At 46.2% G+C, this 18,690-nt stretch overlaps 1 protein-coding gene across 5 annotated transcripts in view; it reads right to left on the bottom strand.

Moving 5' to 3' along the window:
- Positions 1 to 261: 261 nt before the first annotated feature.
- Positions 262 to 18,690, bottom strand: part of LOC143764412 (nicotinamide N-methyltransferase-like) — a 146,513-nt gene continuing 128,084 nt past the window's right edge. For 3 of the 5 annotated variants that reach the window (XM_077249940.1, XM_077249941.1, XM_077249942.1), the window contains exons 3-4: positions 1,559 to 1,766; positions 279 to 1,295 (exon numbers count right to left, since the gene is read on the bottom strand). In XM_077249940.1, the coding sequence (XP_077106055.1) occupies positions 866 to 1,295; positions 1,559 to 1,766 (638 nt within the window). In that variant the 3' untranslated portion in view covers positions 279 to 865. Of the gene's footprint in view, positions 1,296 to 1,558; positions 1,767 to 18,690 lie in introns of all 5 variants that reach the window. The other 2 variants (XM_077249943.1, XM_077249939.1) reach the window with 2 other exon arrangements.

Below are 18,690 nucleotides of genomic sequence, written 5' to 3'. Positions count from 1 at the left end.
GCCCCACTGTATATTACAATACATATAATATTATAATTATATTAAAGGGAACCTGTCACCTGAATTTGGCGGGACCTGTTTTGGGTCATATGGGCGGGTTTTTCGGGTGTTTGATTCACCCTTTCCTTACCCGCTGGCTGCATGCTGGCCGCAATATTGGATTGAAGTTCATTCTCTGTCCTCCGGAGTAAACGCCTGCGCAAGGCAATATTGCCTTGCGCAGGCGTGTACTCCGGAGGACAGAGAATGAACTTCAATCCAATATTGCGGCCAGCATGCAGCCAGCGGGTAAGGAAAGGGTGAATCAAACACCCGAAAACCCCGCCCATATGACCCAAAACAGGTCCCGCCAAATTCAGGTGACAGGTTCCCTTTAAGCATTATATGTGCTTTCACATATGAATTCCTCTATTAATAGTGTTCACAAGTGGAATACGGGTGAGAAAAATGATTATTAAGACACTGATCCAGCAGCTACCTCAGAAGTCCATGTCCACCGAATCAGAGTCCTGCGAACCTTCTCCTATGTGCCAACATCTCGACTTCACTTTTGACTAGTTGGTAAGGTGCGATGTCACAGTTGCGACTTGAGGTGAACATGATGTCATTCTTGACCAATTAAAATAAAACAAAGCCGAAGATAACAGCAGTTAGGAGGCCTTGGTCCGGAGGCTATCAGACTAGTTATGAGTTTGCTAGACCAGTGTCCTGCGAATATAAACTCTAAAGTGGAGCAATGTCCTACTTAACCTATCCCCAAATCTCATAACTACTTGTATTTATCATCATGATTACAAGCTGAAGCAGGCAGATATACCACGTATATTAGCATTTTCCCCAAAAATGGTGCTTGCAAAATTTGCCGTTACTCTATATTACGGGCAAGAATGAAATAGTTAGTTTGGTAATCTGTAACCTCCATCATTGATTTATCCATACGTGGAGTATACACTGTTTTTTCGATTTGATAACCGGCTTCTTTGAAGGCCGCTTCCAGTTCCTCCTTTTTTGTGCTCATTGAACCGAAATATGTTTTACCAACATGATAGTAAGTAGCATTCAGCGCACTTATTAGTACAATGTGACCTCCAGGTTTTATCAAGTCTTTGAAATTTTTCAGAACTTCACAGAATGATTTTATATCTTTACACGCAACTTCAAGGCAAAGACAAGACAGGAGACAATCCACCGGTGGCACAACGACAGGGTCATAAGGGTTCCTTTTCAGAGCGTCACATTTCAGGACTTCTTTCACCTTACTGCGGAGTTTTTCTGCCTTTTTCTCATAATCCTCCCTTCAAGCATAAAACAAAATGTTATAAAATGGAATTTGTAAGCTGATGAAATAGTATTTGATACCTGAGCAAAAAACTCGATCAATAAGGTTTTTTTAGTGAAGAAAAAAATATATATTTTACCAAGGTGTCTCCATCCTGTCAAATGTTGTACAACGCCTGTTGCAAAGTGTAATCCATTACTAGCAGCAGAGAAAGTGAAACTGGTATTTGTATGTGTGTTATGTATTAAGTTGGTGTAAACTTTAAAAAGGAATTATTACCTATTTCCTTCCAGCTCACAAACAAATTTGATGATGTGAGTCCAGTCAAATGCATCCGGATCCTTCTTCAGCCATTTTTGGAGTTCAGCACGATTTTGCTCAAGAAAATCTGAGACGATGATTTTATCAAACACTTCACAAGCCGAAAGGAGTTGATAAATGGTGGGTCCACTGCCAAAATCAAGCAGGGTGTCTCCTCTAATACCACCTGAAAATATAATACAACATTTACAATGTCAGATTAGGAAGGAACATTATTAGTTGAAACTAGATTGTGGGCCAATTCTAACGCATCGGGTATTCTAGAATATGTATGTATGTACGTCGCGCTGTGAGTGGGGGTTAAATTCCGCCCCAATATCGCTGATTGGTCATGGCTGGCCATGAGCTACCAATCATTGAGGGCTGTCCCACACGTCCAGATAATTCCGGTACCGGAATAAATCGGTACCGGAGTTATCCGTGTCCGTGTGCCTGGGAACTCACGGAGGCCATACGAGCGGGACACGTGTGCCGCCCGTATGACGAGTGGGTACCACACGGAGCGTGTGGTACCCACTCTGCATGGTGCTGAAGCTGCGATTCATATCCTCTCTGCAGTAGCGTTTGCTGCAGAGAAAATATGAAGAATAGTGTTAAAAATAAAGATTTAGGTGTCCGCCGCCCTCCCACCCCCTGTGCGCCCCCCCGCTGGTCAGAAAATACTTACCCGCCTCCCTCGCTGCTTCCTGGTCTGGCTGCGGCTTCTCCTGCATGCAGTCACGTGGGCCCGATCATTTACAGTCATGAATATGTGGCTCCACCTCCCATAGGGGCGGAGCCGACTATTCATGATTGTAAATGATCGGCCCCACGTGACCGCATACAGTAGGAGGCGCGGCCAGACCAGGAAGGAGCGAGGGAGCGGGTAAGTATTTTCTGACCAGCGGGGGGGCGCACAGGGGGTGGGGGGAGCGGCGGACACATGGATCTTTATTTTTAACACTATTCTTCATATTTTCTCTATAGCAAACGCTGCTACAGGGAAGATATGAATACCGGCTTCAGCACCATGTGGGGGGGACAGCGCTTACTGTAGCGCTGTCTCCGGCACGCACACGGACCCCAGACGGAGAATGTCCGTGTGAGGTCCGTGTTTTACGCGGACCCATTGACTCTATTGGGTCCGTGTAAAACGTGCGCTCCCACGAACACTGACATGTCTCCGTGTTTGGCACACGGAGACACGGTCCGCAAAAAATCAATGACATCTGAACAGATGCATTGATTTTTATGTGTCTACGTGTGTCAGTGTCTCCGGTACGTGAGGAAACTGTCACCTCACGTACCGGAGCCACTGACGTGTGAAACCGGCCTGAAGCAGTGTTTAAATCCCGTGCCAATATCACTGATTGGTCGCGGCCGGCCGGGCGCGACCAATCAGCGAAGCGTGGTTTAAATCCAGCGTCAATTCGCAGCTGGACTGCGTCTGTTGCAGGATGTCGGGGGTTCGGGGTGCTGGATGTTATGACCCCAATGGCGAGGGTCTCAGAGGAACAAGTAAGTCTGCGAAGTACAAAAATCCAGCTCATAGGGCAGTGGTAACTGGGTTGACCATATATCTACTCCTAACGCCAACACTAGAAGTAGCCGGGGAACATGCCTACGTTGGTCGCTAGATGTCTCGTGCCAGCCGGAGGATTAACTACCCCTAGAAGAGGAAAACAAAGACCTCTCTTGCCTCCAGAGAATAGACCCCAAAAGTTGGATACAAGCCCCCCACAAATAATAACGGTGAGGTAAGAGGAAATGACAAACACAGAGATGAACTAGGTTTAGCAAAGAGAGGCCCACTTACTAATAGCAGAATGTAGTAAGATAACTTATATGGTCAACAAAAACCCTATCAAAAATCCACACTGGAAATTCAAGAACCCCCGAACCGTCTAACGGCCCGGGGGGAGAACTCCAGCCTCCCTAGAGCTTCCAGCAAGGATAGGATACAGATTATGTACAAGCTGGACAAAAATGCAAACAAAAACAAATAGCAAAAAGCAAGAAAGCAGACTTAGCTTAATCTAGCAGGAACCAGGATCAGTAGACAAGAGCACAACAGATTAGCTCTGATTACAACGTTGCCAGGCATTGAACTGAAGGTCCAGGGAGCTTATATAGCAACACCCCTGACCTAACGACCCAGGTGAGCATACAAGGGATGGCAGACATACCCAGAGTCAAATCACTAGTAACCACTAGAGGGAGCCAAAAGGTAAATTCACAACAGTACCCCCCCCTTAGTGAGGGGTCACCGAACCCTCACCAAGACCACCAGGGCGATCAGGATGAGCGGTGTGAAAGGCACGAACCAAATCGGCCGCATGCACATCAGAGGCGACCACCCAGGAATTATCCTCCTGACCATAGCCCTTCCACTTGACCAGGTACTGAAGCCTCCGCCTGGAGAGACGAGAATCTAAGATCTTCTCCACCACGTACTCCAACTCGCCCTCAACCAACACCGGAGCAGGAGGCTCAGCAGAAGGGACCACAGGCACAACGTACCGCCGCAACAAGGACCTATGAAATACGTTGTGAATGGCAAACGACACCGGAAGATCCAGGTGAAAGGATACAGGATTAAGGATTTCCAATATCTTGTAAGGACCAATGAAGCGAGGCTTAAATTTGGGAGAGGAGACCTTCATAGGAACAAATCGAGAAGACAGCCATACCAAATCCCCAACGCGAAGTCGGGGACCCACACCGCGGCGGTGGTTGGCAAAACGCTGAGCCTTCTCCTGTGACAACTTCAAGTTGTCCACCACATGACTCCAGATCCGCTGCAACCTATCCACCACAGAATCCACCCCAGGACAGTCAGAAGGCTCCACATGTCCCGAGGAAAAACGAGGATGGAAACCAGAGTTGCAGAAAAATGGCGGAACTAGCCCGATTATTAAGGGCAAATTCAGCCAACGGCAAGAAGGTCACCCAATCATCCTGATCAGAAGAGACAAAACACCTCAAATAAGCCTCCAGAGTCTGATTAGTTCGCTCCGTTTGTCCGTTAGTCTGGGGATGAAAAGCGGACGAAAACGACAAATCAATGCCCATCCTACCACAAAAGGATCGCCAGAACCTGGAAACAAACTGTGATCCTCTGTCCGACACAATATTCTCAGGAATGCCGTGCAAACGAACCACGTTCTGGAAGAACACAGGAACCAGATCAGAAGATGAGGGCAGCTTAGGCAAAGGAACCAAATGGACCATCTTAGAGAAACGATCACATATCACCCAGATGACAGACATGCCCTGAGACACCAGAAGATCAGAAATGAAATCCATAGAGATGTGTGTCCAAGGTCTCTTCGGGACAGGCAAGGGCAAGAGCAACCCGCTGGCACGAGAACAGCAAGGCTTAGCTCGAGCACAAGTTCCACAGGACTGCACAAATGACCGCACATCCCTTGACAAGGAAGGCCACCAAAAGGACCTGGCCACCAGATCTCTGGTGCCAAAAATTCCCGGGTGCCCTGCCAACACTGAGGAATGAACCTCGGAAATGACTCTGCTGGTCTATTTAGCAGGCACAAACAATCTGTCAGATGGACAAGAGTCAGGCCTACCAGCCTGAAATCTCTGCAACACACGCCGCAGATCAGGAGAAATAGCTGACAAGATAACTCCTTCCTTAAGAATACCCACAGGTTCAGCGACTCCAGGAGCATCAGGCACAAAGCTCCTAGACAGAGCATCGGCCTTCACATTCTTAGAACCTGGTAAATACGATACCACAAAGTCAAAACGGGAGAAAAACAATGACCAGCGGGCCTGTCTAGGATTCAGGCGTTTAGCAGACTCGAGATACATCAGATTTTTGTGATCAGTCAAGACCACCACACGATGCTTAGCACCCTCGAGCCAATGACGCCACTCCTCAAATGCCCACTTCATGGCCAACAACTCCCGATTGCCCACATCATAATTTCGCTCTGCCGGCGAAAACTTCCTGGAGAAAAAGGCACAAGGTCTCATAGTAGAGCAACCAGGGCCTCTCTGCGACAAAACGGCCCCTGCCCCAATCTCCGAAGCATCCACCTCCACCTGAAAGGGAAGTGAGGTGTCAGGTTGGCACAAAACAGGCGCCGAAGTAAACCGGCGTTTCAACTCCTGGAAAGCCTCCACGGCAGCAGGAGCCCAGTTAGCTACATCAGAGCCTTTCTTGGTCATATCCGTCAATGGTTTAACAACGCTAGAAAAATTTGCGATAAAACGACGGTAGAAGTTAGCAAAACCCAAGAACTTCTGAAGACTCTTAACTGACGAGGGTTGAGTCCAATCATGAATAGCTCGGACCTTGACTGGGTCCATCTCCACAGCAGAAGGGGAAAAAATGAACCCCAAAAAGGGAACCCTCTGTACACCAAAGAGACACTTTGAGCCTTTAACAAACAAAGAATTTTCACGCAAAATCTTAAAAACCATCCTGACCTGCTCCACATGCGAGTCCCAATCATCAGAAAAAAACAGAATATCATCCAGATAAACAATCAAAAATTTATCCAGATACTTCCGGAAAATGTCATGCATGAAGGACTGAAAAACTGAAGGTGCATTAGAGAGCCCAAATGGCATCACCAAGTACTCAAAATGACCTTCGGGCGTATTGAATGCGGTTTTCCATTCATCGCCTTGCTTAATGCGCACAAGGTTGTACGCACCACGAAGGTCTATCTTGGTGAACCACTTGGCACCATTAATCCGGGCAAACAAGTCTGACAACAGCGGCAAAGGATACTGAAATTTGACAGTGATCTTGTTTAAAAGCCGATAGTCAATACAAGGCCTCAAAGATCCGTCCTTTTTGGCCACAAAAAAGAATCCCGCACCAAGAGGGGAAGAAGAAGGACGGATATGCCCCTTCTCAAGAGACTCCTTGATATATGAACGCATCGCGGTATGTTCAGGTACCGACAAATTAAACAGTCTCCCCTTAGGAAACTTACTGCCAGGAATCAAATCTATTGCACAGTCACATTCCCTATGAGGAGGCAGTGCACTGGACTTAGACTCGCTGAAGACATCCTGATAATCAGACAAATACGCCGGAACTTCCGAAGGCGTAGAAGAAGCAATAGACAAGGGCAGGGAATCTCCATGAATTCCATGGCAGCCCCAACTTGACACCGACATTGCCTTTCAGTCCAAGACTGGATTATGGGTCTGTAACCATGGCAAACCCAAAACAACCAAATCATGCATTTTATGCAAAACAAGAAAACGTATAACCTCCCGATGTTCGGGAGTCATGCACATGGTAACCTGTGTCCAAAACTGCGGTTTATTTTTTGCCAAAGGCGTAGCATCAATACCCCTAAGAGGGATAGGATTTTCTAATGGCTCCAGAACAAAACCGCAGCGCTTGGCAAATGACAGATCCATCAGACTCAGGGCAGCACCTGAGTCTACAAACGCCATGACAGGATACGATGACAGTGAGCAAATCAAAGTTACAGACAGAATAAATTTAGGTTGCAAATTACCAATGGCGACAGGACTAACAACCCTAGTAAGACGTTTAGAGCATGCTGAGATAACATGTGTAGAATCACCACAGTAGTAACACAAGCCATTCTGGCGTCTATGAATTTTCCGCTCATTTCTAGTCAGGATTCTATCACATTGCATTAAATCAGGTGCCTGTTCAGACAACACCATGAGGGAATTTGCGGTTTTGCGCTCCCGCAACCGCCGGTCGATTTGAATTGCCAGGGCCATGGAATCATTCAGACCTGTGGGAATGGGAAAACCCACCATCACATTCTTAATGGCTTCAGAAAGGCCATTTCTGAAATTTGCAGCCAATGCACACTCGTTCCACTGGGTCAGCACGGACCATTTCCGAAATTTTTGGCAATACACTTCAGCCTCGTCCTGGCCCTGAGACATAGCCAGCAAGGCTTTTTCTGCCTGAATCTCAAGATTGGGTTCCTCATAAAGCAAACCGAGCGCCAGAAAAAACGCATCAATATCAGCCAATGCCGGATCTCCTGGCGCCAGCGAGAAGGCCCAATCCTGAGGGTCGCCCCGTAAAAAAGAAATAACAATTTTCACTTGCTGAGCGGAGTCTCCAGATGAACAGGGTCTCAGGGACAAAAACAATTTACAATTATTCCTGAAATTTCTAAATTTAAATCGGTCTCCGGAAAACAGTTCAGGAATCGGTATCTTAGGTTCTGACATAGGATTTCTGATAACATAATCTTGTATGCCCTGCACACGAGCAGTAAGCTGGTCCACACCTGTAATCAAGGTCTGGACACTCATGTCTGCAGCAAACACAAGCCACTCAGAGGTAAAGGGGAAAAGAAAAAAAAATGAGAAAGAGAAAAAAAAACTCAGTATTTTCTTTCTTATAATCCCGCTTCTGCAATGCATTTAACATTTAATACTGGCCTGGCAAACTGTTATGACCCCAATGGCGAGGGTCTCAGAGGAACAAGTAAGTCTGCGAAGTACAAAAATCCAGCTCATAGGGCAGTGGTAACTGGGTTGACCATATATCTACTCCTAACGCCAACACTAGAAGTAGCCGGGGAACATGCCTACGTTGGTCGCTAGATGTCTCGCGCCAGCCGGAGGACTAACTACCCCTAGAAGAGGAAAACAAAGACCTCTCTTGCCTCCAGAGAATAGACCCCAAAAGTTGGATACAAGCCCCCCACAAATAATAACGGTGAGGTAAGAGGAAATGACAAACACAGAGATGAACTAGGTTTAGCAAAGAGAGGCCCACTTACTAATAGCAGAATGTAGTAAGATAACTTATATGGTCAACAAAAACCCTATCAAAAATCCACACTGGAAATTCAAGAACCCCCGAACCGTCTAACGGCCCGGGGGGAGAACTCCAGCCTCCCTAGAGCTTCCAGCAAGGATAGGATACAGATTATGTACAAGCTGGACAAAAATGCAAACAAAAACAAATAGCAAAAAGCAAGAAAGCAGACTTAGCTTAATCTAGCAGGAACCAGGATCAGTAGACAAGAGCACAACAGATTAGCTCTGATTACAACGTTGCCAGGCATTGAACTGAAGGTCCAGGGAGCTTATATAGCAACACCCCTGACCTAACGACCCAGGTGAGCATACAAGGGATGGCAGACATACCCAGAGTCAAATCACTAGTAACCACTAGAGGGAGCCAAAAGGTAAATTCACAACAGCTGTATATAGTACAGCCACGTAGTATATAGCACAGCCACATAGTATATAACACAGCCCACGTACTAAATAACACAGACAGCCATGTAGTATATAACAGAGCCACATAATATATAGCAGAGCGACGTAGTATATAGCACAGCCACATAGTATATAGCACAGCCATGTAGTATGTAGCAGCCACATAGTATATAGCAGCCACATAGTACTGTATATAGCACAGCCATGTGGTATATAGCAGCCACGTAGTATATAGCAGCCACGTAGTATATAACACAGCCCATGCAGTATATAACACTGCCCAAGTAGTATATATCAGTCACGCAGTATATAACACAGCCCACGTAGTATACAGCAGTGTGGGCACCATATCTCTGTTAAAAAAAAGAATTAAAATAAAAAATAAGAGTAAAAAAGGAAAACAGCACACAAAAAAATGAAAAAAAGTGGACTTTTAATGCCTGAACGGTGTGGCAACATTTCGGATATGGTATCCTTTGAAGCCTCGCCCAGCCTCGCCGTTTGCGCGCATCGGTGGACGGCGGAAGGTGAGAATAGCACCATTTTTAATTTTTTTTAATTATTTTTAACAATATATCTTTTTACTATTGATGCTGCATAGGCAGCATCAATAGTAAAAAGTTCGTCACACAGTGTTAATAGCAGCGTTAACAGACTGCGTTACACCGCGTTATGCCGCGGTCAGCGACTTGGGATTTACGTGCAGACAGACAAACAGACGATTATGAGCGAATAAATTCAAGTGGAATTGAATTGCATACAAATTTTTCAAAGATTACACAAAATTCGGATTTTTTTTTTCTTTGTAATTCACTTTTGTGTGGATTTATCAAAATGTCGGCTACTGGCTGCCATTGTCCTGAAATGTAAAAAGCCATGAAAATGTTAAAAAAAAAACTATACTCACTTTACTGCTCTCCTTTGTGTCTCATCCATTCGTCACTGTCATCCGTTCGGTCTTCAGATTGCCGCCGCTCATGCTGAAATCCCCGGCCTCTCACTCTAGACATATGCCATGATATTGTGATGCGGCCACCTCTTGCGCTTATGCAGAATTTTTTCTCTGGCATAGTGAAACCCGGAAATCCCAGCCCAGCGTGAAGGGTCCGGGGATTTCAGCACGAAGGGGGTGATCTGAAGATGCAACGAGGACAGGATGAGTGGCGGTGAGGAGAGGAGCAGCCGGAGCCGTGACATGAGTATAAGGATTTTTTTTATTTTTTACATATTACGTTTATTATGTTCTGGGGTCTTAATAAGTCCCAGAGAATAATAAGGGTATGTGTCCACCTTCAGGATGGCCGGCGGTATGGATGGAGCGGCAAACCAGCTCCGCCCTAAGCCCCGCCCCCTTCTGTGACCCGATGATGCCGGATGTGTTCATTGCACACATCCGGCATCATCGCACCCCACACATAGGGCCCTGTGTTATACCTTGCGGCGGCGCAGCGTCGCCGCAAGGTACACGGAGATGCTGCGATCTAAAAAGACGCGCAGCATGTCCGGAATCTAAGGGCCACCGGGTGCGTGTTACCATGCATAGTGGACACGGGATTTGATAAAATCCCCTCCACTATGCTGTAATATCTGGACGCTGCGTGTTTGGCGCTGCGGCTCTGCGCAGCGTCAAACACGCAGCGTTTCCTGCACGTGGAAACATACCCTTAGAGGCACTAAATTTGGAGAATTTGAATCCTTGAATATTTCATCATCTCTAGTATTGATTGGTTTATTGCAAACAGCAGAAATTGTTAGTTTTGCTAATAATCCTGATTTATAACTGAAGGTTGAATATTTTTATTGCATATATAACTCAAATTGAACAGATTTTTGTTTTTTAATTTCCCTGAACAAGCAGGGTCCAAAGAAAAAGCTCTTCAAGTGTAATTTGAACATCTGGTCTGGTCCTGAGCTGAACTCTGTTGAATACTTTTAGGAGGTTGCGGAAGGATTTTATGCCTTTTTGCGCAACTTCAGTGCTCAAGCATAGTATTACACATGCAGCTGAATGCACAAGAATCCCTTACGGCTTAATGCAAAATGTAGTTGAAAGTTTTCCAAAAGGAGTAGTGATTATTTTAACAGCAATGAAGAACCAACACCACATTGATAACTATGGTCTTATAATGAATGTGAATGTTACAACAAGCACAAATGGTTATAACCAGGGCCGCCATCAGGACAGTACTACCCTTACATGTGTAAGGGGCCCGGTGAGGAGAGGCAAGGAGGGAGGGCCCGGACTGACTGAGACATGCTGGCACCATGTCTCACACACTTCGGGCCCCACCTCTTTTCCTCTAGATAATCGGGCCCCAGGGACAGGGGTGGCACTTTTCAGTGGCAGACTGCATCGCTCCTGTCTGATGTGGCCGCACTCACTACAGCAGACGCGATGCACAAGGACCTCGGCTCTTGCTCTGTGTGTGCACTGTGCAGAGCTCGGTGCCGCCTCCAGCACTGGCTCCGCCTTCATCTTCTCTCACCCCACCTACTCCTGAACATGATTGACAGAGCAGTGACCCAAGCTCTGCAGGAAGAGATTGGAGGAGCCAGAAAAGGTCAGCAAGTCTGTGATGCTGCCTCCTAGTGGCTCCAGAACTAGGGCTTCTCACTGGGCTGCAGGAGGGACCCCGGGGCCCCACTATTCCTGTGGAAACAAGCTGCCAGCCCTACACTACACTACACTACACTGTCCCTCCATAACACTAGTGCTGGTTAGCGGTTAGGAAACGGCTGTGTAGGAAGGCTCCCTGTACTCACATCACTTGCTGCAGTCGGGAGCGGGGGGAGGGGGTGACCTAGTGTCTGTACTGGGAGAGGAAGCAGCTGCTCATAGTCTCCTGCTGTGCTGGGGGCTCCTCCTATTGTCTTCTGCCCTGGCTGTCCGCTGTGCTGGGATGATGGGGCAGGTGGTGAAGGCCCAGCAGGATATGTAAGTATATATAATAGGCCGGGATCACACATACACGTGATACGGCCGAGTCTCGCAGGTAAAATCCCTCCTCTGGCGCCGGCACTTGGGAGCGGAACGTGCAGCTCCATGTATTGCTGTGCGGCTGCACGCTCCGCTCCGCAGTGCCGGCGCCAGAGGAGGGATTTTACCTGCGAGACTCGGCCGTATCGCGCGTATGTGTGATCCCGGCCATAGTGTGAGTATGATAGTATGTGTATATAATGTATGTAATATATAGTGTGCAATATATGTATTTTTAGCTAATATTGGAGAAGCAAGAGTCAAAAACTAGCCAAACAAGTAACATTGAAACATATTTATTGAAAAATTCAATTTCCACCTGAAAACTCATCATATATTGTAGAAAATCATGTTATAAACAGTAAATGATGACTATATCCAACAGTGCACCCAGTACTGCAGGTTCACAAGACGGGACAATAGTAAATTGTGTATTGCGGCCGTGAATGTTAACAGTTACTGCACATGTGCAATAAAGATTGATGCATACCAGCTAGAATAAATATTGCGATAACACAATCGCACTAACCATATAGCGCATCACAAGCAAACACCCTGCAACATGTAAAAGATTAGTACAAAAGTAAAAGGGTTAATTACCCTCCATCTGGATCATCACGGATGTCTATGGGTAATTAACCCTTTTACTTTTGTACTAATCTTTTACATGTTGCGGGGTGTTTGCTTGTGATGCGCTATATGGTTAGTGCGATTGTGTTATCGCAATATTTATTCTAGCTGGTATGCATCAATCTTTATTGCACATGTGCAGAAACTGTTAACATTCACGGCCGCAATACACAATTTACTATTGTCCCGTCTTGTGAACCTGCAGTACTGGGTGCACTGTTGGATATAGTCATCATTTACTGTTTATAACATGATTTTCTACTATACAGTATATGATGAGTTTTTAGGTGGAAATTGAATTTTTCAATAAATATGTTTCAATGTTACTTGTTTGGCTAGTTTTTGACTCTTGCTTCTCCAATATTAGCTATTCGTTAATTGAGTCGCCATGTGTATGTAATTAACTGACGTCTATGTCTGTATATGCTTATTTCTGTATATCTTACAGCAACTAAAGTCAGTTTCAATATGGATTACAAGGCCCGTGAACAAACGTGGCTAACACAGCTTAATGATGTTTTTTGTGACGATCCTGGTGCATCCCTGATGGGCGGTGGCAGAGACAAACAAGAGGTCTTTAGACAACTTAAGGAACACCTGAACAAACGTTTACATATATGGTGGAACCGGGCATTTTTGAACAAATATTTGGAGAAAGGTCTTATTCCTAGGGGACTTAGGATTCAAGTGTTCCCCTCTTTTGAGGTGGAGGACATTGCCTTTAGACAAAAGTGGGAAGAATTGGCTACAGGGTGTTCTAGAGGTTTTATGGAACTTCTGGCTCAAAATAATCAGATGAACTTGTAAATCCTGGATAAGGATATTGAAGAGCTTCAAATTAAACTGAAGCAGGATTTACCTAATGAAACCCTCGCCCAATTTAATGCAGAGTTGGAAAATGAATTTGCTAAATGGGAGAAAGGCATTTGTGAAAATAAATCCAGGAAATTCCAAAGAGATATGAGTGATCAGCAGTCCAACACTATCTATAGATGGAATAGGAGGGGTAATCGGTCCAGGGGATCCTCCCGCGCCAGATCTGCCTCCACAGTCTCAATTGCATCCAATGAGGAATCAAGCAAGATACAACCAAGGTTCTATGATTTACGCAATTCTGGTTTTAATAGTGAGAGAAATGCTGGGAGACGCAAAAACCTCCAGAGTAATCAATCCAATAAAAAAGACAAGAAAGGTCTTGAGGTAATTAACCTTTCCCAGCATGTTCTCACTGTCCATCAGTTGGACGTGCTACAGAGGGGTTTAACCTTTTCCCCCACTAATAAATTTGATCTTTTCACAGCCACCAAGGATCTATACTTGTTCTCAAGGAAATTGATCCTTAAGAAATTGTTTGAAAAAGGTGGCCAGGAACCAATTAGTGATGACATAGAAAGGGAGGCATTGATGGCGCTGGAGGATCTTCTGGACGAACAGACGGTTAGTACGGTAAGCACCTTTCCACATGACTGTCGACCCAGGTCTACCACATTTCCCTCCTTGTCCCTATGTCCAGCAGTGGAGATATTTACTAGGATGGTTGTTCAGGATTTTCAAAAGATATCCACTAAACGTAAATATGATAATCTAACGGCCAAACAAAGATTAGCCCTTGAACAATTAAGGAGCTATGATGATGTAGTAATAAAACCAGCGGACAAGGGGGGAAATGTGGTTCTCTGGCCCAGTGCTCTCTATGAGAAAGAAGCATTCAAACATCTTAGAAATAAAGAAACATACAAAAAACTGCACTTTAATCCAGTTAAAAAATTCGCTCATGAGTTGGAGAGCATTTTGATAGGTGCCCATGATAGGGGGTATTATCCCCAAACATGTGTTCGATGGCCTACTTACAAAATTCCCTAAGGTCCCTACACTCTATTTCATCCCAAAGATTCACAAAAATCCCATTGACCCACCAGGTCGTCCGATAGTCTCTGGCATGGGAGGCTTGAGTGACCCCATATGTAAATTTGTGGATTACTATTTAAAACCATTGGTTGCCAGAGACATGTCGGATGTCCTTCGTCGGATCAATGGGATACAATTGGAAGAAAATATGTGTCTCGTTACTGCTGACATACAATCCCTTTATACCTGTATTGGCCATGATGATGGCTTAGAGGCGGTCCGCTTCTTCCTGGATGCTAGCAACTGGGATGGTGCCATTTGTTACCTGGTCATGGAACTTTTGACATTCATATTGACAAAAAACTTTTTTGTATTCAAGGATGTTTTTTATTTGCAGCAGCGCGGCACTGCCATGGGCGCGGCCTGTGCGCCCTCCTTCGCCAAAATCTTCCTGGGCTTTTGGGAGAGGGAGATTTTTGGTGGGTGTGGGCCACGGGCCGCGGACCATGTGCAGTGCTGGCTGCACTACATTGATGACCTGTTCATTATATGGTAGGGGCCCGATGATGCTTTGCATGAATTTATGAAACAATTGAATGACAACACACTCAACATCAAATTGACCTATCAGATGAGTAAGACCGAGGTGGATTTTCTGGACATCAAGATCCAAGTTGACAGTGAACGTTACCTACAAACTGATGTTTTCAGAAAGTCCACATCGGTCAACTCTCTTTTGCATGCTGATTCGGGTCACCCATATAGTACCATCTCAGCCATCCCAGTTGGTCAGCATCTTAGGATGAAGCAGATCTGTTCCTCATCCACTAAATTTGAGGCTCAGGCAGCGGATCTAAAGGTCAGGTTTCAAACAAGGGGATATAGTAATAGGAACATTAGAAAAGGGTACCTGAGGGCTAAATATACGTCACGTGATGAATTGTTGTGCCCTAGAAGCAGTTACAACAAAAAAGTGTCTCAACAACAAGGCACAATACGCTTCATCTTCACCTTCAATGGAGAATGGACCACGATGAGGAGTTGTCTCCAAAGGCATTTGGGGCATCCTCAAAAGTGATCCATTATTCTCCAAGTGCCTTAAGGAATATCCTTCAATGACTGCCAGAAGGAGTAAAAATTTGAGGGATTTACTGGTGTCCAGCCATTATGTCCCTAAATCCATCGGATATAACTTTGGATCTGGTGGACCACCAAGGGGTTGCTTCCCATGTGGCAGTTGCGTCTCATGTTCCAACATCAGTCACACTGCCACTTTTGACTCTGTCGATAATGGAAAGACATTTACCATTAACTATCATATAACCTGTAACACCACACAGGTTGTATATTACGCTGTATGTAGTTGCCCTAAAATATATATTGGACTTACTTCTCGAAGATTGGGCACACGTATACGTGAACACGTGCGTGACATAATGGCGGCTAAAAATGAGATAGATCCAGCAAAATTAAAAAAACTATACCACGCCACTATAGACAGTTTCATGAATGCGACCCCAAATCTTTCATGGCTCGTGGAATTGACCATGTTCACTGTGGCATTAGAGGTGGTGATGTCAAGCGTATTTTGGCACAACGAGAATGTCGTTGGATTACCACTCTTGGTACCATGACACCTAAGGGCCTAAATGAGGCACATGGCTTCTCCTCCTTTCTCTAATATAATTGTCCGGGGTAATCCTTTACTAGTTTGTCTCTGTTACATACCCATCAGTTTTTAATTTGGTATCTTTGTTCTGTTTTAATGTTTTAGTGCGTTTACAATTTTTGGTCATATCCATGTGGTTCGGACGCTGGGAGTACGCATGAGGGAGAGTGGAAGATTGAAGAATCCTACCAACTGTATGGGGGAAGAGAACACCAATAAATCAAAGTGGACTACTTTATTTGTATAATATTAACAGGGGCGGACTGGGCTAGGTGGCAGGGTGGCATATGCCCCCCGGGCCAGTCCCTGAGCAGCTATTTAGGGCCTCCTGACCACTTGCTGCTTTAGAAGCACTGCACCTTTAAATTCTGCAGCAAGGACGCCGGCACTTCCTGTCAGCAGCAGCGGCTGGTGAGGAGGATTCAGGGGCTCCTTCCCTTCCCTGGACCCCTGCAGCCGGGACATGTGCGGTGCTCGGTGCTGGCTCTTCCTCCTGCTGGGCTGCCGTCGGGGCTTCTCTTCCTGCTGCACACAGCAGCCTCTGGACGAGAAATAATAGTAAGATGCAAAAAGCATCTAATAGTCTGTGCAGTGAGGGAAGGTGGTGTGTTACTGAGGTGTCTACTGTCTGTGTGGTAACAGGTGGCCTTGTGTGCATTACTGTGTACTGAGGTGGGCGGGGTGAGGGGCTATAATAAGGGTCTGCTGCTAACAGGTATATGAGGTGATGGCTGTATGTTACCATGTATGTTAGAAGGGGCTGGGGTGCTACTACACTGTGTGTGGGGATGTGAGACTAATGCTATGGGCTGGAGAATCCTACACTGTGCTGTGCTGCACTGTATGTAATGCTATGGGCTGGAGAATCCTACACTGTGCTGTGCTGCACTGTATGTAATGCTATGGGCTGGAGAATCCTACACTGTGCTGCACTGTATGTAATGCTATGGGCTGGGGAATCCTACACTGGGCTGTGCTGCACTGTATGTAATGCTATGGGCTGGAGAATCCTACACTGTGCTGCACTGTATGTAATGCTATGGGCTGGGGAATCCTACACTGTGCTGTGCTGCACTGTATGTAATGCTATGGGCTGGAGAATCCTACACTGTGCTGCACTGTATGTAATGCTATGGGCTGGGGAATCCTACACTGGGCTGTGCTGCACTGTATTTAATGCTATGGCCTGGGGAATCCTACACTGGGCTGTGCTGCACTGTATGTAATGCTATGGGCTGGAGAATCCTACACTGTGCTGCACTGTATGTAATGCTATGGGCTGGGGAATCCTACACTGTGCTGTGCTGCACTGTATGTAATGCTATGGGCTGGAGAATCCTACACTGTGCTGCACTGTATGTAATGCTATGGGCTGGGGAATCCTACACTGTGCTGTCCTGCACTGTATTTAATGCTATGGCCTGGGGAATCCTACACTGGGCTGTGCTGCACTGTATGTAATGCTATGGGCTGGAGAATCCTACACTGTGCTGCACTGTATGTAATGCTATGGGCTGGGGAATCCTACACTGTGCTGTGCTGCACTGTATGTAATGCTATGGGCTGGAGAATCCTACACTGTGCTGCACTGTATGTAATGCTATGGGCTGGGGAATCCTACACTGTGCTGTGCTGCACTGTATTTAATGCTATGGCCTGGGGAATCCTACACTGGGCTGTGCTGCACTGTATGTAATGCTATGGGCTGGAGAATCCTACACTGTGCTGCACTGTATGTAATGCTATGGGCTGGGGAATCCTACACTGTGCTGTGCTGCACTGTATGTAATGCTATGGGCTGGAGAATCCTACACTGTGCTGCACTGTATGTAATGCTATGGGCTGGGGAATCCTACACTGGGCTGTGCTGCACTGTATGTAATGCTATGGCCCGGGGAATCCTACACTGGGCTGTGCTGCACTGTATGTAATGCTATGGGCTGGAGAATCCTACACTGTGCTGCACTGTATGTAATGCTATGGGCTGGGGAATCCTACACTGTGTGTGGGGATGTGAGACTAATGCTATGGGCTGGAGAATCCTACACTGGGCTGCACTGTATGTAATGCTATGGGCTGGAGAATCCTACACTGGGCTGCACTGTATGTAATGCTATGGCCTGGGGAATCCTACACTGGGCTGTGCTGCACTGTATGTAATGCTATGGGCTGGGGAATCCTACACTGTGCTGCACTGTATGTAATGCTATGGGCTGGGGAATCCTACACTGTGCTGTGCTGCACTGTATGTAATGCTATGGGCTGGAGAATCCTACACTGTGCTGTGCTGCACTGTATGTAATGTTATGGCCTGGGGAATCCTACACTGGGCTGTGCTGCACTGTATGTAATGCTATGGGCTGGAGAATCCTACACTGTGCTGCACTGTATGTAATGCTATGGGCTGGGGAATCCTACACTGTGCTGTGCTGCACTGTATGTAATGCTATGGGCTGGAGAATCCTACACTGTGCTGCACTGTATGTAATGCTATGGGCTGGGGAATCCTACACTGGGCTGTGCTGCACTGTATGTAATGCTATGGGCTGGAGAATCCTACACTGTGCTGCACTGTATGTAATGCTATGGGCTGGGGAATCCTACACTGTGCTGTGCTGCACTGTATTTAATGCTATGGCCTGGGGAATCCTACACTGGGCTGTGCTGCACTGTATGTAATGCTATGGGCTGGAGAATCCTACACTGTGCTGCACTGTATTTAATGCTATGGCCTGGGGAATCCTACACTGGGCTGTGCTGCACTGTATGTAATGCTATGGG

This window comes from Ranitomeya variabilis, chromosome 4, assembly GCF_051348905.1.
Source record: "Ranitomeya variabilis isolate aRanVar5 chromosome 4, aRanVar5.hap1, whole genome shotgun sequence".
In the NCBI taxonomy this organism is placed as follows: Eukaryota; Metazoa; Chordata; class Amphibia; order Anura; family Dendrobatidae; genus Ranitomeya; species Ranitomeya variabilis.
Note: the sequence above shows the minus strand (reverse complement) of the source record. Positions and strands in the feature narration are given on the sequence as shown.